General features: G+C 44.3%; 1 protein-coding gene across 1 annotated transcript; it reads left to right on the top strand.

The window, feature by feature from the left end:
* The first annotated feature begins 222 nt into the window (after positions 1 to 222).
* Positions 223 to 19,870, top strand: LOC125459114 (fascin-like). The gene is made up of 6 exons (XM_059651865.1): positions 223 to 748; positions 3,116 to 3,397; positions 5,514 to 5,632; positions 11,806 to 11,962; positions 16,387 to 16,560; positions 19,602 to 19,870. Exons 1-6 carry the CDS (start codon positions 223 to 225, stop codon positions 19,805 to 19,807), a joined length of 1,464 nt encoding a protein of 487 aa, XP_059507848.1. The 3' UTR covers positions 19,808 to 19,870.
* The last annotated feature ends 5,508 nt before the right edge of the window (positions 19,871 to 25,378 follow it).

Raw genomic sequence — 25,378 nt, forward strand, 5'->3', positions numbered from 1 at the left:
GAAAATGTAAATTAGAAATATTTGCTCCGTGATCGTGAGTTTGTAATTTACCAATGCCCAAGTCACAACTTATTCACTATGTTCAAAGTGATTTTCCCTGATGTCATAAAGATACTTTATGTCACTGTAGTTATTCTGCTCCAGTGTACTGGTGATGTCACAGAGGCACAAAACTAACACTGTGCTGGTAACACTTGCAGCTTAAAGTGTAAACAAGGGAAGATGGTTTACAGAGTGCTTCCAGTTGGTCTGATCAACTCAGCCCAGAAATACTTGACAGCAGAGAACTTCAATTTCAAGGTGAATGCTACCAGTACCATTTTGAAGATAAAACAAATTTGGACCATAGAGTTTTTGAAGGAAAATTCCCCGATGGTCCACATCAGGAGCTCGCTGAGAAGATACTTAGCTGGAGATAATAATGGGAAGATCACCTGTGATCGGGAGATTCCCAATCCTTACAATAAGTTTGTAATGATTACGCATCCAGATGGCAAGGTCTCCTTCCAGTCTGAGGAATCAAAACGGTACTTAGGAGGAGCAGAAGACAATATCACTTGCTTTGCTCAGGCAATCTCAGAAAGTGAAAAGTGGGTACTGCATCTAGCCATCCATCCCAACACCAGCATGTTCAACCAAGGCAAGAAGAAATATCTGCGCTATGATGCTAATGAAAATGCAGTACAATGTGATAGCGAGTTGCCCTGGGGCCGAGACTGTGTTGTGACACTCATGTTTAACTTCAAAGGTACGTGAAATAATTAATTTTAAAAATGATTTTATACAGTTCTTAAGACTCTGCTGATACTGTACATTTTCACCAATTTCCTTCAGCCTCATACCGCAGAAGCTCCAATTGATGGTGGGCTATCAAGGGAAGAGAGGTTAAATTGCTAGCTAATGAAGTTCTCTCTACTGTTCCCTTCATACATCACTGGTGATATGCCCGATACCCTACTTGAACAAAGCAAAATGTAGAATTTCAGGCAATGGTGCTTAAGAATCAATATTTTTCCTCTCATTTTGTCTATTCATCCCAAATGAGTGTGCTAACTGCTTTGAAAGCCTATAATTCCATATTAGAACATAAAAAATATGAGCAGGCATAAGCCATACATTCAATAAGATCATAGCTGATCTGATAGTGGCTTGAATTCTACTTTCCTGTCTGCCTCCCATAACCTGTGCAAATAAAAAAAATCTGATCAATATGGCCTTACTCCATAATCCAGTTTGCATTGCTGTCTGAGATATTGAATTACAAAGCTCTGACAGAAGAAATTTCTCATCTGCGTTATAAATCCCATGTTTTAAACCCTGCCCCTAGTTCTTTATTCCCTCAAAAGTGACAAGATTATTCCAGTATTATGTCTTTTCTCTCAGAATCTTGTATATTTTAATCAGATAACTTCTTATCCTCCTCAACATCAATGTGTATAGGCTCAACCTTTTCTCCTAAGACAATCTCTTCATTCCAGAAATCAATCTCGGGAATCTCTTCACATCTTCCTCCATTGCTGAGATATTCTTTCTTGAAGAAGGTGACCAAAACTGTACTCAGTACTCCTGTTGTGGTTTCAGCAATGACCTGCACACAGTTGTAACAAGATTTCACTACTTTTATCATGCATCCCACTTGCAACAAACAAAAAATGTTTCTCTTACTTGCCTAATTACTTGCTGTACCTGCACGCTAACTTCTTGTGATTCATCTAAGAGGACTCATAGATTGCTGTGTCATAACATTCTGCAGTCTCTCTCCTTAGTCATCAACTGTCCTCACTCAAGTCACATTTTTCACCTGCAAGTTAATAGCATCTGATAGGGCAAGAGTTAGGGTTAGGGCTAGGGTTAGAAGGGTATTCAATGACAGGTTACATCAACTTGACATTGACACCTGAAGGATTTCCAATGAATGCCAATTAACAACAACACTGGGCTCCTGGTCAGAGGAAATTAAACCACTTGTGGCACTCCAGCTGCCACCATGGTCGAGATCATCAAAAACAACTTACACTTAGATAGCACTTTTAACATTATAAAACATCCCAAAACAGTTCTCAGGAGCATTAACATTAAAATATGAAATAATGCCACATGGCATATTTAGATTGGGTGACAAAAAGCTTGGTTGAAAAAGTAGATTTGAAGAAATGTCTGAAAGGAATTCAGGGTGGGAAGATTTTGGGAAAAGAATTCCAGAGCTTAGGGACTAGCGAGTGGAAGGGACACCGGCCATTAATGAACCAAAGAAAAGCTAAGGAGGTTACACAGAAAGTCAACAGCAAGGCCGTGTAACAGTTTGAGGAGAAGCTGAATGCTTACCAGAGTCAAAGCATAGGAATCATGGATGAACAGGGTTTTAGTACATGTTAGACTAACAGGCAACAGTGACTTAAGCGAAGTTTATGATGAAATTGAAGGTGGGAAGCCAGCCAAGAAAGTGCCAAAATGCTTGGGTTGGGAAGTAACTAGAATAATAATGGGGGTTTCAGCAGTAGAGGGACAGAATGCAGATTGCATAGGAATAGGATAAGGATAGATTCTTGAGAGATTCTAGGAGTGATGGTGACAAAGCAGAAAGAGAAGCTGTTGCAGATCATTTTCTAGATATTATTGGGAAGAAGACAACAGCAATCTCACAGCACTAGACAATCAAAGGAAGGCACTGGCGTAATGTTATAGTCACCAGTGACAAAGACTTCAGACAGATCAGGAAAGATAAGGATGGATAAAGCATCACGGTCACAGAAACATCAGCTCCCACTTGTGGCTTTGATGACAGTTGTTTCAGTCTTTGGTAAGACTCAAAGTCTGATTGGAACACTTCAAAAGTGTCACTGGAGGAAAGATGGATATGGATTTGGGAGACATCATAATAAAGGACTTTGCAGAGGAACGAGAGATTGGAAAGAGGGTAGTTATTTATAACAGCAGAGGGGTCAGGGGTTGGTATTTTTGAGGATGGTTGTAATGACTACAATAATGTATTTGTAATAATAGCTACAGCAGACCCATCAAGGCAGTTATTTTTCCATCGTAAAATGTAATGCTTATATAATATTAAATCTTTGATATGATATAGAAAAAGTTTCATTTAATTTTGTTCCTAAAGAGAAGAAATACAGCATAAGGACAAGTAGTGGAGATCTTATTGCCTGGAATGGAAAACTTGAGCCCTGTCAGTCATCAAAGACTCTGTACATCCCAGAGATAAGGTGTGGAATGATTTGCTTAAAAGACAGTGAAGGAAGGTTCCTGACGGGAAAGGACAACTATATTAGAACTATCAAAACTGACAGTCCCAGCCCGGATGAACTTTTCTCTCCCGATCCCAGCCCCGGACAAGTCACCATCCGATCAACACTAAATGGCAAATATGTTAGTCTTAAACCAGGTAAGAAACAAAAACTATCAAATGATACCAGAAGTACAAACTGCTTTTATAAACATGTATGTTTTCACAATATTAAGCAAAGATGTTTAATATCTGTTTCCTGTTATATCAATGGAATAGAAAACCACAAATTCAGAAAACCTGAAATAAAGTGAAAATGCTGAAATGTTCAAGCAGATTAGTTAGAATTTGTGCAAGTTAATATTTAAGGTGCACAAGATCTGTCCATTCTGCATTTCTAAGGGTCATTGAATTACTAACAGTGCTATGAACAGACATGTTTTCTTGTATCAAAAATGATGTCCTACATCAGCAATTGTTAACCTCAGAGATAACAGATCCTCACTCTCATTATTATCTTAAATTTTGTTATAAAGATGCATGAGGTCAAAGTTTTTCATTTTGGCCATATCAGGACTGAATACAAGAAAACTAAACGCAGAAAGGAGTGAGAAGAGGGTGCTGATTAGTTGGATAATGGTTGACAAGGAGGTAAAGCAGGAAACTATTAACTGTCAGTCCTAGGTAACTCATTAAACTCAGACCAAGCAAACCAATTTTCATTGGTCAGGGTGTTACCAGAACAAACTGGCTGTCTCCAAAATCATTTGAAGAGGCTGGAAGAAGGTAGAAGATTACAACAAGAGTAAAAGCAAAAGTAAAGCACTTGACAATTTTCTTTAATGAACTTGTTTAGTTTTCTTTGTAACATTTATTTATATGATGTTTCTGATACTAGCATGGCTGTTGCTATTGTTTTTTGTTACTTACATACTTTGAGATAGCCAAAATTATGTTCTAAACAAGCAATAGTTGATGGAAGAACAGCTGGTTCCTCACTTATAATTGCTACAAGTACATCTGTGGAGATTATTTTTGATTGGAGTGGTCTAACTCTGGAGCTCCCCTGACTAAATAACTCATTAGAAAAATAGGAAAATTTTAACACTTCAAAATATGCAGGATCGGATTGGGTGAAAAGTTGAATCATCCAAGTAATCTGACTCTCAGATCTCTTAACACCCCTTACGGACTCCAAAGCCACCTCCATCAAAATCCAATGCTTGATCCCTCAGACATCTGATCTTCCACCCATTCACTGTGATATCTGATCCCTGAAGCTTCCAATCTCCCAGAAATCCCTCATCCTGTGCCCAAATCTCACGAACAGCCTCTGTTCATTGTTATGCCTGAGGGAAAATCTGGTCTGCCATGTTCCCTGACTTCAGTCCAGCATTCCCACTCCTTCCCAACCTCCAAATATTATTCCCATTATACTAACCATTTCAGGGATGAAAATATCTTTGGGCATATCTATCTAAAGTATTTTCATGGTTTATCTTTAAAATATCTCAAAATCATGTTTGTTCATCAGGACTTGTCTACCTACTCTAATATTTCTTGTTCCACTTTTGGCAGTAATCTGTTTCACAAATTCTCATTACCATTTTGGAAAAAATATTTTTCCTGTTTTTGAACTTGCTTTTGTTGTCTTTCAATTGTTAATATGACCACTTGGGCTCAGATGCAGTACATGCTTGGAAAGATTACAAAATTCAATTATCCCAGTTTTTAAAAATAACTTTAAACACTTAAGGAAGTAGATTGTATTCTAAAACTATCTGTGCTGATTGCACTTGCACTAAGTCCTGTATTTTTACCCAGTGATGATAAAGCCATTATGACCCACATAAATATCATTACCTGCAAATACTAATTGAATTTATACAATGAAAAACTGAACACTAAAATCTCTGGTTTAATCTGGCATATATTAAATACACTGACCTCAAAAAAAAGAACAGTAGCATGAATGTTGCAATTGGACTCAAGACTCCTGTGCTCAGAAAGGAAAAAAAAACTGCTGCCGGAATTGTATGTGCCCAAATGCAAACCTATGTGATTTGGCTTTGATGGCTCCCGTCAAATTGCCCATTGATACTAGCCACCCATGGTAAATAAGCTGCATTGAACCAAATTCTGGGAATACGTCAACATACTGAGGAGGGACACATTAAAAAAAAGTGAAAAAATGAAGAAATTTCTTAATTTTAAAATTAAATACACATCATAATGTGTTAATTTTCAGTGGACTACTGTTGCATTTCTTTGTTAGGTGCAGATGTTTGTGTACATCAGTCACAAGTAACAGACTCTGAGATCTTTCAGATTATCATCAATAACACAACTAGGAAAGCCTGTTTCCGTTCTATTTCAAAGGACTACCTTGCAGCGGTGAGTAATAAACATATTCTCAACCAACTAACTCTGGAATCTTTGTTATATTGTGGAGTGCAGAGGAGCAGAGTATGGGTGGGGGAATTTGATGAGAGTGTTATCACCATGATTTTAAATAATAACATATTTGTACTTAACAGAGATGGAAATGATATTATGTGTTAGCCAAAAAAGTATGAGAACTAAAACGATATCAGTGCAGAGATAACAAAGTGTGGAGCTGGATGAACACAGCAGGCCAAGCGGCATCTCAGGAGTACAAAAGCTGACATTTCAGGCCTAGGCCCTTCAACGGACAGGGAACTGGAATAAATAGGGAGAGAGGGGGAGGCGGACTGAAGATGGAGAGAAAAGAAGATAGGTAGAGAGGAGAGTATAGGTGAGGAGGTAGGGAGGGGATAGGTCAGTCCAGGGAAGATGGACAGGTCAAGGAGGCGGGATGAGGTGGTAGGTAGGAAATGGAGGTGCAGCTTGAGGTGGGAGGAAGGGACGGGTGAGAGGAAGAACAGGTTAGGGAAGCGGAGACAGGCTGGGTTGGTTTTGGGATGCAGTGGGGGGAGGGGTCAAGCTGGGCTGGTTTTGTGATGCAGTGGGGGGAGGGGAGATTTTGAAGCTTGTAAAGTCCACATTGATACCATTGGGCTGCAGGGTTCCCAAACATTGATACCATTGGGCTGCAGGGTTCCCAACTACCTGAACGGCAAGGCCGAGAGGAGTAGGTAACACTGGATGACTAGAAATATTGGAGGTTCTGGTCAAGAAGAAGGGGGCAGATATCAAGTATAGTCACAAACTTGATTGAGTTTTTCAAAGAGGTGACCAGGAAAATGGATGAAGGGAGACTGGTAGACATTATCTAAATAGACTTTAGCAAGGCATTCAACAAGGTTCAGTATGTAGATTGGTTAGTAAGGTTAAAACACATAGGATCCAGGGAGATCTAGCCAGTTGGATACAAAATTCACTTGAAGGCAGGAGTCAGAGGGTGGTAGTAGACAGCTGTTGTTCAGACTGGAGGCCTGTGACCAGTGGTGTGCTGTAATGATCGGTGATGGGCCCATGGTTGTTTGTCATTTAAATAAACGATTTGGATGAGAATATAGGAGGCAAGGTATGTAAGTTTACGGATGACACCAAATTTGATGGTATAATGGACAGTGAAGTAGGTCATTTAAGATTACAAAGAGATCTTGATCAACTAGGACGGGGCTGAGGAATGGTAGATGGAGTTTCATTTAGATAAATGAGAGATGTTGCATTTTGGTAAGACAACCCAGAGCAGGACTGACACAGTTAATGGTAGGGCCCAGGGGAATGTTGTTGAACAGAGACATTTGGGAGTTTAGGTGCACAGTTCCTTGAAAATGCAGGTGCTTGGCATGCTTACCTTCATTGGACAGAGCACTGAGTACAGGAGTTGGGAAGTCGTGTTACAGCTCTCCCTGGGGAGAATACATCCTGTGAAAGGATGCATATTCTTTAAGTAAACAAAGTTTTCACTGTACTGTCTTTAGTTAGAAACAGAAATTTGTAGTTTTATATCATATTTCATAACTTCAGGACACTGTAAGGGCTTTATGATCAATGAAGTACCTGTGAAGTTTTGTCACTGTTGTAATGTATCAGTCCAGTAGGCATTTAATATCTAGTTTCATTAACCTAGAAAGTAGGAGCATGTCTTCCTGAACTGTCACAGCTATTTAAATTTATGGGCGGCAGGGTAGCTCCATGGCTAACAATGCTGTCTCACAGCATCAGGGATCTGGGGTTGATTCCAGCCTTGGATGACTGTTTATATGGAATTTGCATATTCTACCCATGTTTGCGTGGCTCTCCTCCCACAGTCCAAAGATGTGAAGGTTAAGTGGATTAGCCACAGGAAAATGCAAGGTTACAGGGTTAAGGTAGGGAAGAGGGTTTGGGTGGGATGTTGTTTGGAGGGTTGGTATGCCCTTGATGGGCCAAATAATGTGCTACCACGTTGTAGGCATTCTACAATTTAAAAGATTGCAGCAGCAATTCAAAGGCGATGTTCCTTTTGTAAACACAGAATAGAGCAGAGCCCAAAAGTCATGAGTTAATGGAACAGAACAATGAAAAGCACATCCTGTTTCATAGATGCGTAAGTAAAAGTGCTGACAAACAAAGTGGTTAAAATGAAGGTGTGGCCTGTTTTGCATTCTAAGATGATCTCCCCAGATGAAAACAGTATAAAGCAATTGGGAGGAAATAATAGAAAGACTGAATGTTTTCAGTTGTCAACCTGAGAAAATCTGCCAAACTATGGCTTCAAGCATATATCCTATTCCCTTCTACGGCAACCACGACATGGTGCGGTTCAAATTTGTCCTGGACAAGGAAAAAGATGGCCTGCAAAAGATGACTTTGGATTGGGGCAAGGTAGATTTTATTAAAATAAAGCTTGCTCTGTCTACAGTTGACTGGGAACAGCTCCTTGCAGGCAAGTCTACAGCGGAGCAGTGCAGGGATTCAAAAAGGATCCGGGGAGAGTCCAGGTCCAACAAGTGCCCTTTAGATAGATATGAAGGAGCAATAATTCAGGGAACCCTGGATGTCTTGGACAAGTCAGGACTGGATGAGAAAGAAGAGAAGGGTTTCTTAGCAAGTCTAAAGGGAGCAATTCCGCTGCAGCCCTAGAGGAATAAGCAATTGCAGAAAGTAATTTGAAGAGCAAAAAGGGAGCATGAAAAAGGACTTGCAAATTAGATTAGGGAGAATCCTAAGATATTTTATAAATATATTTTATAAATACATTAAAAGGAGGAGTAGAGCCCATTATGGACCAAGAGGGCAACCTGTGTGTGTGAAGCCACAGGACATCGGAAAGGTGTTAAATGAATATTTCTCTTCAGTATTCACTCTGGAAAAGGAGAACCTACAGGTACGAAATTCAGGAAAAGGGACTGTGAGGAACTTGTACATTTTTGAATTAAAAATTTGTGTCAGAGCCTCTGCAATTTCCTGCTTCACCTCCCACAGCAGCCTGGAATGCAATTCAACTGGGCCAGGGGATTTGTCTGTTTTTAAGCCTGACAGAGTCTCCAATACCACCCCTTTCCTATGTCAAACTGTACAAATTTTTAATTCATCTCTGGCAACGGGGAAGTGCCAGAGGACTGGAGGATGGCAAATGTGGTTCCACTTTTCAAGACGGGTGTAAAGATGAACTGGGAAAGTATGGACCGGTGAGTCACACATCAGTGGTACAGAAACTATTGGAGAAAATGATTAGGGATGGTCAACATGGTTTTGTCAGACAGAGGTCATGCCTAACAAATTTGTTAACATTTTTTGGAAATGGAATCTAGTGTGTGGATGAAGGGAGTTCAGTTGATGTAGTTTATATGGATTTTAGCAAAGCTTTTGACAAGTTCCCACATGGGACACTGAGAAGGTTAAAGTATGTGGAATTGAGGGAAACTTGGCGAAATGGATCAGAAACTGGTTTAGTAATAGGACACAAAAGGTAGTAGTAGAAGGCTGTTCAAGTGACTGGAGGCCAATGTCTAGCTTGTACCACAAGGATCAGTACTAGGACCCTTAATTGTTTGTTATATAAGTAAATGATACAGATGAAAATGTGAGGGGAGTGTTCAGTAAATTTGCAGATGACACCAAGATTGCTAGAGTGGTTAATAGTGAAGAAGATGGGTTGTAGATTACAGAAAGATATAGATGGGTTGGTCAGATGCGCAGACAAATGGCAGATGGTATTTAACCCTGATGAGATTGAGGTGATGCACTTTGGAAAAAGAAACAAGATGAGGGAGTATTTAATGAATGGCAGGACACTGGGTAGCTCAGAGAAACAAAGGGATCTTGGGGTAATTATTCACAGATCCCTGAGGTCAGTGGAGCAAGTGAATGGGATAGTCAAGAAGTCATATGGGACACTTGCTTTCATCAGTCGTGGAATGGAGTATAAGAGCAAGGAAGTAGTGTGGAGTTGTACAGAGCAATGGTTAGACTACAGCTGGAGAACTGTGTGCAGTTCTGGAAACCACTACAGGAAGGATGTGATAGCATGAGAGGTTCACCAGGATGTTGCCTGGGATAAATAAATTGAGCTATAAAGGAAAGACTAGATATACTTGGATTGTTTTCTTTAGAGCAGAGAAGGCATGATTGAGGTATATAAGATTCTGAGGGGTTATGGACAGGGTGAATAGAGACCAGCTGTTCCCTTGATTGAGGGGTCAATCATGAAAAGGACATAGTTTTAGGATAAGGGGTAGGAGACTCAGAGGGAATCTGAAAAAAACCTTTTCAGTTAGTAGATGGTAGGAATCTGGAATGCACTGCCTGGGAAGGTAGTGGAGGCTGGAAACCTTATCACCTTTAAAAATATTTGGATGAGCATTTCAAATATCATTACATTCAAAGATATGGGACATGTGCAAGAAATTGGGATTAGTGCACCGTTAGTGGTAGTTATGTGGTGTAGACTTGATATAACAAAGAGGCTTTTCTGAGCTCTCTGAATCTATGAAACTATGAACCTTTTTCAAAGTTCTTATGGAATCTATTTCTACCTTCCTTTCAAGTAATAAGCTCAAGATCTTAACAATACTGTATGAAAAGCTTTCTTCCCATTTTCCCTTAGTCTTTGCTTTAAATCTTTAAGCTCTTATTACCAACAGAAATAATTTATACTATTTACTGTATCAGAAACCTTAACAATCATGAATACACCTATCAAATCTCCCCTAACCTTGTCTGTTCGAGGGAAAACAATGCTAACTCCTCCAATATCTCCACAAAACTGATGAATTCTTCATCCCTAGTGTCATTCTGGTAAACTTTCTGCAACCTTGCTAAAGCATGTTATTCCAAAATTAAGTACACAAGACTATTTCTGTGTCAAACATCATCATCAGCATGTGATAGTCAGAAGTGAATGATTCACAACCAACAGATAGGTTCTAAGTTCTGCGGCTCTACCACATTTGAGTGTGAATGGTGGTGGACAATTAAACAACTTGCTGAAGGGGGAGGCTTCACAAATATCCCTGTCCTCAATAATGGGGGAGGCCAGCATATCTGTGCAACAGATAAGGCTGAAGCATTTGCAACAATCTTCTGCCAGAAGAGCTATTTCGATGATCCACCTTGGTCTCCTTCACAGGTTCCAGTATCACAGACGCCAGTCTTCACCAATTCAATTTACTCCCTGTGATGTCAAGAAATGCTGGGTCACTGGATACTGCAAAGGCTATAGGCTCTGACAACAATACTGAAGGCACGTCCTCCAGACCTTGCTCTACCCCTAGCCATGCTGTGCCAGTGTAGCCACAACACTGGCATGTACCCATATATGTGGAAAATTGCCCAGGTATGTCCTGTACATAAATGAAGACAAGTCCATCCTGGCCGATTACTGTCCCAGTAAAGTGATGGAAGGTGTTATCAACAGTGCTATCAAGTAGCACCTGCTCACTGATACCCAGTTTGGGCACAGCTCCTGATCTCATTACAGCTTTGGTTCAAATATGGTCAAAAGAATTCCAGAAGTGAGGTGAGAGTAACTGCCCTTGACATCGAGGCTACAGTTGACCAAGTGTGGCTTCAAGGAGACCTAGCAAAAGTGGAATCAATGGGAATCGGGCAAAAGCTCTGCGCTGGTTGGAGTCATGATGATTGGCACAAAGGAAGATGATTGTGGTTATTGGAAATCAGTCATTTCAACTCTCGGACATCTCTGGAAGGGTTCTTCAGGGTGGTATCCTTGGCTCAGTCATCCTCTTCATCGATGACCTTCTTGCAATTTTAAAGTCAGAAGTGAGCATTTTCATGGTGCCATCATTAACATCTATTGCTTGGGCATGAGTTTTGTGGTAGGTTCGGAGGACCGAGGCAATGAGGTAATTGCTGCTGGAATATCCCACATGTGGGCATCAGATAAGGTCAAAATTAAATTAGGTTATGATTTTTATATCATTTAATGACGTCAAAGAATGTTGATGATATTTTATTTGGGCTCAGACAAAGAATGGGCAGTTGAGTGTGTTATTGAAGTGTTGTTAGTATTCATAAAATCATACTACAAGAGTGAGTCAGTACCTACAAGAAAGTGGATGTGAGTTCTGCTAAAATTGTAGTGAAGGCATTCAACAGCACCCAATGTCTATTTCCCTTCTCTTATCTTCAAGGGCCCTCAAAACATAATTGTGGCGAGTCCAATCCTGACTGACGATTGTTGGTTTAACATTGTATACAATGGGCCCAAGGTGGTTATTAAGACAGGAGATGGAAAACTTGTCACCACAAAGTCCAATGGTCAGCTTGTAGTAGGATACTGTACAACTGGTGAGTTACAATTTAATCTTTCTTCAGTTGCTCATACATCCTTCTCCTTTCTACGTGCACTTAAGAGTTAATATCTGTTTGTAGTTGCTACTCTGAAGCCCTACTGGGCAAAAATAAAGCCACACAGACAGATAACAGGTAAACGATTTGCTTCCAGTTTGTGATGGACTTTGATACCCAACTTAGATCAGCATGATTGGACAAATATGAGAACCATTTGATAAATTAAGAAACAGCTACCATGTGATAGTTGGCGCTTTAGTCGTGGGAAATAATGAGTACTTGTTCAAATAATCTCTTGGTACCCGTTTTTAAAAAAGTGCAAAATTGTGAAGTCCAACACATTGAGGAATTTTCTGTGCTCTGATGAAGGGTCTGGGTATTGTTCCCATAACACTGAATAACAGACTTTAAATCTGTGGTGTGAGGCTGGATGAACACAGCAGGCCAAGCAGCATCTCAGGAGCACAAAAGCTAACGTTTCGGGCCAAGACCCTTCATCAGACAGCCTCTGATGAAGGGTCTTGGCCCGAAATGTCAGCTTTTGTGCTCCTGAGATGCTGCTTGGCCTGCTGTGTTCATCCAGCCTCACATTTTATTACCTTGGAATTCTCCAGCATCTGCAGTTCCCATTATCTCTCTTTAAATCTGTGCCTTCTTCTTACTGATGAGTGACAATGGGAACTGCAGATGCTGGAGAATCCAAGATAATGAAATGTGAGGCTGGATGAACACAGCAGGCACAGCAGCATCTCAGGAGCACAAAAGCTGACGTTTCGGGCCTAGAACCTTCATCAGAGAGGGGGATGGGGTGAGGGTTCTGGAATAAATAGGGAGAGAGGGGGAGGCGGACCGAAGATGGAGAGAAAAGATAGGTGGAGAGGAGAGTATAGGTGGGGAGGGGACAGGTCAAGGAGGTGGGATGAGGTTGGTAGATAGGAGATGGAGGTGCGGTTTGGGGTGGGAGGAGGGGATGGGTGAGAGGAAGAACAGGTTAGGGAGGCAGAGACAGGTTGGACTGGTTTTGGGATGCAGTGGGTGGAGGAGAAGAGCCGGGCTGGTTGTGTGGTGCAGTGGGGGGAGGGGACGAACTGAGCTGGTTTAGGGATGCAGTGGGGGAAGGGGAGATTTTGAAGCTGGTGAAGTCCACATTGATACCATTGGGCTTCAGGGTTCCCAAGCGGAATATGAGTTGCTGTTCCTGCAACCTTCGGGTGGCATCATTGTGGCACTGCAGGAGGCCCATGATGGACATGTCATCTAAAGAAAGGGAGGGGGGGTGGAAATGGTTTGCGACTGGGAGGTGCAGTTGTTTATTGCGAACTGAGCGGAGGTGTTCTGCGAAGCGATCCCCAAGCCTCTGCTTGGTTTCCCCAATGTAGAGGAAGCCACACTGGGTACAGTGGATGCAGTATACCACATTGGCAGATGTGCAGGTGAACCTCTGCTTAATGTGGAAAGTCATCATGGGGCCTGGGATAGGGGTGAGGGAGGAGGTGTGGGGGCAAGTGTAGCATTTCCTGCGGTTGCAGGGGAAGGTGCCGGGTGTGGTGGGGTTGCAGGGCAGTGTGGAGCGAACAAGGGAGTCACGGAGAGAGTGGTCTCTCCGGAAAGCAGACAGGGGTGGGGATGGAAAAATGTCTTGGGTGGTGGGGTCGGATTGTAGATGGCGGAAGTGTCGGAGGATGATGCGTTGTATCCGGAGGTTGGAGGGGTGGTGTGTGAGAACGAGAGGGATCCTCTTTGGGCGGTTGTGGCGGGGGCGGGGAGTGAGGGATGTGTTGCGGGAAATGCGGGAGATGCGGTCAAGGGTGTGCTCGACCACTGTGGGGGGGGGAAAGTTGCGGTCCTTGAAGAACTTGGACATCTGGGATGTGCGGGAGTGGAATGCCTCATCGTGGGAGCAGATGCAGCGGAGGCGGAGGAATTAGGAATAGGGGGTGGAATTTTTGCAGGAGGGTGGGTGGGAGGAGGTGTATTCTAGGTAGCTGTGGGAGTTGGTGGGCTTGAAATGGACATCGGTTACAAGCTGGTTGCCTGAGATGGAGACTGAGAGATCCAGGAAGGTGAGGGATGTGCTGGAGATGGCCGGAGAGACCACTCTCTCCGTGACTCCCTTGTTCGCTCCACACTGCCCTCCAACCCTACCACACCCGGCACCTTCCCCTGCAACCGCAGGAAATGCTACACTTGCACCCACATCTCCTCCCTCACCCCTATCCCAGGCCCAAAGAAGACTTTCCACATTAAGCAGAGGTTCACCTGCACATCTGCCAATGTGGTATACTGCATCCACTGTACCCGGTGTGGCTTCCTCTACATTGGGGAAACTAAGCGGAGGCTTGGGGACCGCTTTGCAGAACACCTCCGCTCAGTTCGCAACAAACAACTGCACCTCCCAGTCGCAAACCATTTCCACCCCCCCTCCCATTCTTTAGATGACATGTCCATCATGGGCCTCCTGCAGTGCCACAATGATGCCACCCGAAGGTTGCAGGAACAGCAACTCATATTCCGCTTGGGAACCCTGCAGCCCAATGGTATCAATGTGGACTTCACCAGCTTCAAAATCTCCCCTTCCCCCACCGCATCCCAAAACCAGCCCAGTTCGTCCCCTCCCCCCACTGCACCACACAACCAGCCCAGCTCTTCTCCTCCACCCACTGCATCCCAAAACCAGTCCAACCTGTCTCTGCCTCCCTAACCTGTTCTTCCTCTCACCCATCCCTTCCTCCCACCCCAAGCCGCACCTCCATCTCCTACCTACCAACCTCATTCCACCTCCTTGACCTGTCCATCTTCCCTGGACTGACCTATCCCCTCCCCACCTATACTCTCCTCTCCACCTATCTTCTCTCCATCTTCGGTCCGCCTCCCCCTCTCTCCCTATTTATTCCAGAACCCTCACCCCATCCCCCTCTCTGATGAAGGGTCTCGGCCCGAAACGTCAGCTTTTGTGCTCCTGAGATGCTGCTGGGCCTGCTGTGTTCATCCAGCCTCAAATTTCATTATCTTCTTCTTACTGACATTTTTTGTCATTGGGAATAGTTTTTATGATTTTGAACACCACTATTAAGACCCCCTTCAACCACATTTGCACTAAGAAAAACAACCATTTCTCTTATCTCTATGTACCTGAAGATTTTCATACACAGTTTAAAAAAAAATCTCCTTTGCACCATTGCTATGACCTTAAGATCCTTACTAAAGTACGATGCCCGGATCTGTGCACAATACTCCTATAATCAGGCCTGATCGTCACCTTATAAAGATTTAATATATATTTTGCTTTTGTGCCATAATTATTTTTATAAAGTCAACAATCCTGCAAGTTTCTTAAAACAGCCTTTTCAAAATCTCCTACCATCTCAAAGCCTTGTGTACCTTCCTCGCCAGGTCTCTGTTTCTGTACTCCTTGTAACATTGCACCATTTAGTTTAAATTGCCTCCTCTCATTCCACTTGCTAAAATTATTAACTTTACATCTCACTGTATTGAATGTCATCTGTTACGCGCCTCCCCATTTCACTCATCTATATTTTCCCTAACTGTTATCCAGTTGCTTACACCGTTTCTAATGTTGTCATCTGCAAACTTTGAAATTATACCTTGTCATTACTATATCAAAAATAAGAGCAGTGCTATCATCAGTGTTTGGGGAACACCACCCTACATTATCCTGAAAAACCAGTCACCTTCAATCTTTGCTTTATCTATTAGCCAATTTTGTATCAACGTAGCTCATGCAATTTTGCTTCAGTTTTGCACGTAAGTTTATTATGTTGTACTTTGCCACATGCCTTCTGAAAGTTTACATTGGTGATATCAATGGAACGACCTTCATCAAGTTCATTACTTAACAGCATCGCGTTTGTGTTGTCAGTATTAATTTTGAGAAAATATTTGCTTATCCATCGTTTGTTATCTAGCTGAAAATGAGCACAACATCATAGGCTATGAAGTGAAGGGTGTCGAATGAGAAGTGACAATGTCAATGGAATTCCACTTAAATCAAGGCCTACTGTAGCACGCAGACTGGGGCCAAGCAGTGTCAACATTACCTTTCAGTTTCGTGCACATGAGACGGAAGACTGAGCGTGTGGGATGGAAGAAGGGAATGAAAAGGAAGGAAAATTAATGTGAAACAGAAATAAAGCACTAATCTCGTCGTCCCTGGTGCATTGCAGAAACTTTCTATTGTGGCATCTGGTCTGGGAACATGGTGGCTCTTTTGGCTGCTCATTCAAAGAAAATGGAACAAAAATACAAGCAATAAAAGGTGAAACGTCAAAAAGGACCTAGATTCTGAGTAAGGTTTCTACTCACCTAGAAGGATGCAGCTGATAAAAATGGAATTTAAAACAAAACTGAGGATTTAATCTGCAGACTTTGATAATTACCTACGGTCTTTTCTACCCCCACAGATAACTCCCAAGAATTCATTCTAAAACTCACCAACCGACCTCTCCTAATATTGCAAAGTGATTATGGCTTTGTTGCATTTGGTTCTGGAACACAAAGACTGGATGGCAATAGACCCATGTATGAAGTAAGTAGGATGACTTCAGATGAAGATGGCTACTACCAATTCAAACTCGGTAAGTCTAAAATTTATATAGCACAATATCCCTTCAAAATAACTCTAATTATTTCTAAGAAAGATAAATGATATTACTTGGGTTCAAATTAGAGCTATTTTGTAAACCAGAGAAAATTGGGTTGTCTCAGCTTTTCTCCTCTTTACTCTCCTCTTCTATACTCCTTGCAGCTTTTCTACAATCACTCCTGAGTTGATGCTTACAGAGATATGCCTTTGTGAGACAACCTCAAGATCTTCATCCAAGTATTTTTGTTTTCTTCCCTTGTCAGCAAAGCTATTAATGTCAGCAATTGATGTCACTTGCAGGGAGGCAGCATGAACATGTTGGGCCAAACGGCCTTGTGTGCTGTAACTATTCTAAACAAATTCAGGTTCTGACTCAACGCATTGGCAGTGCTCACCTCCCCTCTCTGGGCAATAAATGAGATGTAGAATTACTTGAACCAAGGATGATGAGAAAATGCAAAAATGTTTTAATGGAGATTCCGCAAAGAAAAGCTGATTGTTAGTTAACATTCAGTCCAGAAGACTCCTGAAGCTAGATTTTCTCGTGGTCTTGTTAGCAAGACTTAACAGCTGGTCCTTTGGTGAAACCTTTTGAAAAGTAATGATAATTGTGAAATTACTCCTTCTTAAATTACTTTTAGTCAAGTGAATTTCCCTAGTATTTCTTAAAGACAGATACCAATAAGTTATTTAGTCACATAGCTTGAAAGTTCAACATCTCAAACAGGGAAGATGTCTTTTTCTGTTCATTTCCTCCCACTCAGTCAAACATCAAATTCTGGTCCAGTGTCCGTATGAGTGGGAACAGTACTTTAAGGTAACATGCCCCACTGCAAAGTTCACACGAGCAAAATCCTGTTATAAAGGAGAGCAGCAAATGTAATTGCTAACCTTAGGTATATCCTAATGCTTGAAATTTTCACTCTGAAACCTCTGAATACTCTTCAACACTGAAAATATTACAGGTGGTGAAACAAACTGTTTCTTTCAAATAAGTTGCGGGAATTAGCAAAATTGGACAAAAGTATCCTGTGCTTTTAGAATATTACTTACATGCTCAAGACAAAGGTTACTCACATGACTGAACACTTACTTGTTACGAACCAGGGTAAAACCTCATGCACGCAATGCAAGTTATTTTCAAATTCATCAACTAGACAATAACCTGCTGAAGAGGTTCAACTACTCCACAATCCTACCATTTTTTCAATGAATTAAAATCAAAGAATTAACATTTGGATGGATTCTGCAACAGTTATACAGTTGCTCCCCTAAGTCTTGCCACCCCAAGAGAAAGTTGTAAAGCTCCCAAAATATCCGTTCATATCACAGTCTTTGGAATCCAACTGAAACCTTGTAGCAACTTTCTGGATTTGCCATGAACCCTCTTTAGTTAATGGAAGAATAAGTTGTCTACCATCATGATTTAGACTATAATCTATCAATTACTTTCATTAAAAAAAGGGATAAAAAAATGAACTCAATGCACCAGATATATTTCTTACACTTAGGTGTAAAACAGTAACAAAATATACAATATTTTGCAAAATCTTAAATAATAATTCTGCACCAGCATCTGAAACATTAAAATATAAAATTGTGTTTCATTTCATCACCATGGTGTTTTGAAATGGAACAGCCACATTGTTGCAATACAGGAACTCAAGCATAACTCCACTGACCCTGTTCAAAATATATATATCCATTTTCTCTGAAGATCAAACAAGAACATTTGCAACCAAATATATTTTTTTACAGCTGATTCTCTCTTCACACATGTTGACAGAGCTGCTGAGCATTTCCAGCATTTTCTGTTTTTATTCAGTACCTACAGTTTTTTGCTTTTTATGTATCTTTCACAATTGCTGTCAAATTTTCACCCAATTTGAAACAGAGGTTGTCTGGGGCCCACAGCTTTCATTTTCTTTGTGACAGTAAAATAAAATTAAATGATTCAGTTCCTTCCAGGGGACTTGATGAAATACCTCCACAGACTAAAACTTTTATTTCCCATTGATTCAATGATTACCTTATTTGATCATTTTAAGGATAGTACCAGCAGGTAATCAAGATAGCAAAGAGTCTATTAACATACTCACGACACTGTTTCATCAGAGCTGATTTGGTTCTAGTGGTGAACACACTGCTTTAATGAAATGTTCAATTCCCGAGTTATTTCAAACAAAAAATCAGCTTAAACCAGAAATACTGTAAAGAAAACAAGAATATATGGTACAGCAATTTTTTTTCATTACAGTATTTCACACTTCTTTTTTATCCCTGTTTCTCTCTCTTCTATTTCTTTATTTGTGTCTCTTATTCTATATTTAATTTCTGCTCTGGGAATTCGAGTCCTATCTTGTTTTTGTTGTTGCGAAGTGAAATAAGGCATATGAAATAGTGGCAAAATATTAGCAGTCACAGTTGCAGTGAAACATCTCGATCAAAACTGGAAATTGTAATGGATTGAGATGCAGGAACTTGCAATCCCCTAGCAGGCAAAGCTTAAACATCTGAAACATAGGATCCCGATAGGGTGGAAACAGGCCCTTTGGCCCAACAAGTCCGCACCAACCCATGCAGCATCCCACTCAGACCTATTCCCCTGTAACCCACACACCCCTGAACACTACAGGCAATTTAGCATGGTCAATCCACCTATCTTTGGACTGTGGGAGGAAACTGGAGCACCCAGAGGAAACCCACGCAGACATGGGGAGAACATGTAAACTCCACACAGACAGCTACCTGAGGCTGGAATTGAACCCAGGTCCTTGGCGCTGTGAGGCTGCAGTGCTCACCGCTGAACCACCGTGCAGCCCACTTGTACAAGAGGCGGCCAAGGGAGACCAATAAATGGACTCTATTGAAGGTTATTGAAAATTCTAACACGTTTCATTTGCATTTTTAATTTTGCATTCCTGTTTTACATCAGACCACAGATTTCTCTTTACAGACTCAAAACTTGTTATTTATCTGAATTCTGGTAATTCTCTGGTTAATTTCTGTTTACTTCTTTATATTCTGGTTCAGTGTCAACAGACAAGTATTGGGAAATGGACAAAGATGGCTTCATCAGTGGTACTGGAGAGCAACCAATAAACTTCATTATCCAGCTTGTTGGTTCCAATGTTCTGATCCTCAAAGCACCAAATGGTAAATATATGATTACACAACAGAGTGGAGACTTCAAAGCAACAGGGGAAGATGCGAAGACTGCCACAATGTTCCTTTATTGATCAATTTTAGAAGATATGATCTTGAATCAAACCGCCATATTAAAACCCTGAATAAGCCTTTATGAATAGCTAGAATAAATTATATATATTATGCTTTAAATCTTTTGCTCTCTTTATTCTTAACATTCAGTTTGTTATCATCAATTGATTTACAGTTTCTGAGTAGGACAATTTTCAAACTGAGAAACCAAATGAAAAATCAAGATCTATTGTTCAAAATGCAATAAGTGTCTCTGAACAATATGAATGCACTGACATTGAAGACAGAATGCAAGCAAAGAAAATGAAGCAATCTTTGACTTACACACAGTTTGGAGTTTGCAAACTTGCAAAATATGAAAGAAACGATAGTGGGAAGTAAGGAATTCCAGTTTTGAGACCCCACAGATGATTAGAATAGGAGATATTATGATAGTGTTGATCTTTACAGAGTCTGCATGCATGGCAGAAGAATGTGTAAAATACTGATATTAAAATGAACAATGTTTACAGGAAGATCAAACATAATAAAATATTGAAGATGACTTTAGAAGCGATAATGGACAAAATGCAGGCGCTCTGTTTCAGATTAGATGAGACTGTGAAGCCAAAAATCAAAAAGCAGTACAGTGGGGACCCACTGAACAAGAGATGGAAGGTATAGGATGGCATTACAAAGAAATATTGTGGGTAAACATGCTCTTCCAAGAACCAAAAGAAAACTTATATTCTCTACAGGAATACTGGAACAGGATTAGGCCATTCAGCCTTTCGAGCCTGTTCGGCCATTGAATGAGATCATGGCTGACCAGTGATCTAACTCATACCTGCCTTTGGCCTATATCCCTTAATACCTTTCCTTAACAAAAATGTATCTCTCATATTCAAAATTAACACCTGATCCAGCATTCACTGCTATTTGTGAAAGAGTGTTCCAAATCTTTACCACCCTTTGTATGTAGAAGTGCTTCCTAACATCTCCCCAAATTTTGAGAAGATTTATAGCTCAGGTTGAGGTTCTGGATGTGAGTTTGCTCGCTGAGCTGGAAGGTTCATTTTAAGACGTTTCGTCACTTTTTTTTATTTGAAAAAATATACTTTATTCCTAGAATGTACAAAAAATAAAACATTTATACACCTACCCAATCATGCAAGCCACTCCGGATTACCCAGGGGGTACGTACACCAACTAAAGGAAAAAAAACAAAACAGAGAAAAAAATACAAAGCAAAGAAACCACCCCGGCAGTCGTCACCCCGCACAGTCCCAGTTGGCCCCCTGACCAGTTGGGGAAGGCGCCAGCTGGGCCCAGTTACCAGATAGGGTTCTTTTTCCTTTTCTGGATGAGGGGGCTCATACGGTGGTCTTTCCCCACCATGCCTTGGCGGCAGCTGCCCCAAGCTTTAGTGTGTCCCTCAGCATGTAGTCCTGGACCTTGGAGTGCTCCAGTCTGCAACACTCGGTCGGGGTCAGTTCTTTCAGCTGGCAGACCAGCAAGTTGTGGGCAGACCAAAGAGCGTCTTTCACCGCATTGATGGTCCTCCAGGCGCAGTTGATGTTGGTCTCGGTGTGCGTCCCCAGAAACAGCCCGTAGAGCACGGAGTCCCGTGTCACGGAGCTGCTCGGGACGAACCTCGACAAATACCACTGCATCCCCCTCCAGACCTCCTGCGCATAGGCACACTCCAGAAGGAGGTGATCGACAGTCTCGTCCCCCCCGCAGCCACCTCGAGGGCAGCGTGCGGTGGTGCAGAGATTCCGGGCATGCATAAAGGATCTCACTGGCAGAGCCCCTCTCACCGCCAGCCAAGCAATGTCCTTGTGCTTGTTTGAAAGTTCTGGCAATGAGGCATTCTGCCAAACGACTTTGGCAGTCTGCATGGGGAACCACACGACGGGATCCACCCTCTCCTTTTCCCGAAGGGTCCCGAGGATACTACGTGCTGACCACTGCCTGACGGCCTTGTGGTCAAAGGTGTTTCCTTTCAAAAATTTCTCCACGAAGTACAGGTGGTACGGAATGGTCCAACTACTCGGAGCGTTCCGCGGCAACGAGGCCAGGCCCATCCTTCGCAACACCGGGGACAGGTAGAACCTCAGTAAGTAGTGACACTTGGTGGTTGCGTACTGAGGATCTACGCACAGCTTGATGCAGCCGCACACAAAGGTAGCCATCAGGGCGAGGGTGGCGTTCGGTACGCCCTTTCCCCCATTTCCCAGGTCCTTGTACATGGTGTCTCTGCGGACCCGGTCCATCCTCGACCCCCAAATGAAGTGGAAGATGGCCCGGGTGACCGCAGCGGCGCAGGTCCAGGGAATAGGCCAGGCCTGCGCCACATACAACAGTACCGAAAGCCCCTCGCACCTGACAACCAGGTTCTTACCTGCGATGGAGAGGGACCGGAGCGTCCACCTGCCCAGCTTCTGCTTCAATGTGGTGATACGCTCCTCTCAAGTCTTAGTGCACGCCCCAGCTCCACCAAACCAAACACCCAGCACCTTCAGGTAGTCTGTCCTGGCGGTGAAGGAGCGGTCGTCCCAGTTCCCGAAGAACATGACCTCACTCTGACCCCGATTGACTTTGGCACCCGAGGCCAGTTCAAACTGGCCGCAGATGTCCAATAGTCTACTCACCGACCGACGATCAGTGCAGAAGACGGCGACATTGTCCATGTACAGGGAGGTCTTGACCTGAAGGCCTCTGCTGCCTGGGATAGTCACGCCCTTCAGGCTCACGTCCTTCCTGATGGAGGCGGCGAAGGGCTCCACACAGCACACGAACAAGGCAGGAGAGAGTGGGCAGCCCTGCCTGACTCCAGATCTAACAGGAAAACTGTCTGATTCCCACCCGTTGATCGAGACTGTGCTAACGATGTTGGCGTAGAGCAGCCGAATCCAATTGCGGATGCCCTCCCCGAACCCCATTTTGGAGAGGACGTCCCTCGTGTAAGCATGAGAGACCCTGTCGAAGGCCTTCTCCTGGTCCAGGCTGACGAGGCAGGTGTCCACCCGCCTGTCCTGTACGTAGGCGATCGTATCCCTGATGAGCGCGAGGCTCTCAGCGATCTTCCTGCCCGGCACAGCACAGGTTTTGTCAGGGTGAATCACTGACTCCAGGACAGACCTGACCCGGTTGGCTATGACCTTGGCCAGGATTTTGCAGTCCACGTTCAAAAGTGAAATGGGACGCCAATTCTTAATTTCTTCCCTCTCCCCCTTCCTCTTGTAAATGAGGGTGATGATGCCCTTCCTCATGGACTTGCACATTTCCCCTGCCCGAAGCGCACTATCGTACACCTCCAGCAGGTCCTGGCCGACCAGGCCCCACAGAGCGGAATACAGCTCGACCGGTAAGCCGTCGCTTCCGGGAGTCCTATTCCCCTGCAAGGACTTGAGGGCTCTGGCCAGCTCGTCCAGGGATATCGGCCGGTCCAGCCACTCCCTCGTGCCGTCGTCTAAGACCTCCGTGATAGACGACAGGAACGACTCAGAGGCCGTGCTGTCCGTGGGCTTCGTGTTGTACAGTCCGGCATAGAAGGATCTGCTGATCCTCAAAATGTCGGGCCGAGACGACATCACCGAGCCGTCGTCCTCCTTCAGCCGGCTAAGCACAGAGCTCTCTTTGTGCACCTTCTGAAAGAAGAAACGCGAGCACGTCTCGTCCTGCTCCACGGAGCGGACCCTGGACCGGAAGATTATTCGGGAGGCCTCCGCGGCGAAGAGCGAGGCTTGCTGGCCCCTCACCTCGCGGAGGTCCTCCGTGACATCAACCCCCATCAACTGCAGAAGGAGCAGGTTCTGCACCCTTTTCTGGAGTCGCGACAGCTTTCCCCGCCTCTCTCCTGCCTTCTGAACACCCTTGAGGACAAAGAACCTCTTGATGTTCTCCTTCAACGTCTCCCACCAGTTGCCTGGAGACTCAAAGAGGGGTTTCACAGTTCTCCAACCGGCGTACTCCCTCTTAAGCTCCTCGACGTTCTCTGGGGTCAACAGAGTCGTGTTGAGCTTCCAAGTCCCCTTGCCAGCCGGCTGGTCGTCCTGTAAGTGTCAGTCGGCCAGCAGGAGGCAGTGGTCAGAGAAGAACACCGGCTCGACGCCGGTGGACCTGACCGAGAACGCCCGAGACACAAACAGGAAGTCTATCCTTGAGCGATAGACCCGTCTGGCCGCGACCAGGTGTACCTCTGCTGCGCTCCATCTGCAGGGGTGCTGAAGACGTCGAGCAGCTTGGCGTCCTTCACCGTGCCCATCAGGAATCTGGACGAGACTTCCAGTTGACTCCCCTCACCCGCTGTCCCCACACCGGATCTTCCATCTGCATCGATGATGCAGTTGAAGTCTCCGCCTAGGATGACCGGCCTGGACGTAGCCAGCAGGGGTGGAAGCCGCTGCAGGACGGCCAACCGCTCACTCCGTACCGCTGGGGCGTACACGTTGATCAGCCTCAGGGGAGCATTCCGATAGGTGATGTCAGCCACTAGGAGGCGCCCCCCCACCACCTCCTGAACTTGAGAGATGGTGAAGTTGCGCCCCCGCAGCAGAATAGCCAGGCCCGAGGAGCGACAGTCGTTACCCCCCACCAGATCGAAGGCCCACAGGTCCAGGCGCCGGACCATGTCCCATACCTGCCGAGGTGCGGTATCCCGCACTCCTGCAGAAACAGGAGGTCCGCCTTGATGGTGGTCAGGTAGGCCAACGTGGACACACATCTCGCGGTTGACTTGACGCTGCGCACATTAATGCTCGCAACTCGTACCCCCATTGTGCGCAGTGACCGCAGTACCCTCCCCAAGTCCAGGGTCCAGCCCCTCCATCTGTCCCTTCATGCCCATTGCCCGGGCTAACTGCTGGACGCTCTCCGGGCTCAGGAAACCGTCCGTGCTGCCTTCCGGGTGGCATCCCCCCGTCAGGGGTGCGGAGGCAGGAGGGTCCGGCTCCGGGTCAGGCTGGGGATGCGCTGTTTCCTCCTTCCCGCCTGGAAGTTCCGGGGGGCCCTCCAGTGCTCCAGCGGCACTTGACTGGGTGTCGGAGGGAGCCTCAGGACGCCTCCTGTCACCTGGAAGCGGGGTGCTGCTTTCCTTCCCCCTCGAGATCTTTAACTTCTGCTTTGGGTGGGCCCTCTCCGAATCCTCCTCGTCAGAGGAGCTCTTATAGCCCCCCTGTAGCTGCCTCTTCCCGCCTGATGGTTGCGGTTCCTGGGCCCGTCGACGCACCTTCCTCCTCGCTTTCCGGACTGTTGTCCACTCCCATGGGTTGCCTGTCGCCGCCTCCATTGGCTCCGGGTTGTCGGGGGAGATCGGAGCCTGCAGGGGTGCTTTGCTGGCCTCGGGCCCATCCTGCAGGGCTGGGCCCTCCTGCACGGCCTGGCCTTCGTGCACATTAGTGGGGTCCTTGCTGGGCCCTGGTGCCTTCCTCTCCTCCGGGGGGGCTGGCCCCGCATTTCCCCTGCTGGCGACCTGGGCGTAGGTGGTACCCCGCTGTGGGCATGCCCTATAGAAGTGGCCTGCTTCCCCGCAAAGGTTGCAGCTTTTCTCTCGTGGGCAATCCTTCGCAAGGTGTCCCTCCTCCCTGCAGATGGTGGCTTTGCAGTCA

This window comes from Stegostoma tigrinum, chromosome 17 (genome assembly GCF_030684315.1).
Source record: "Stegostoma tigrinum isolate sSteTig4 chromosome 17, sSteTig4.hap1, whole genome shotgun sequence".
Lineage (NCBI taxonomy): Eukaryota > Metazoa > Chordata > Chondrichthyes > Orectolobiformes > Stegostomatidae > Stegostoma > Stegostoma tigrinum.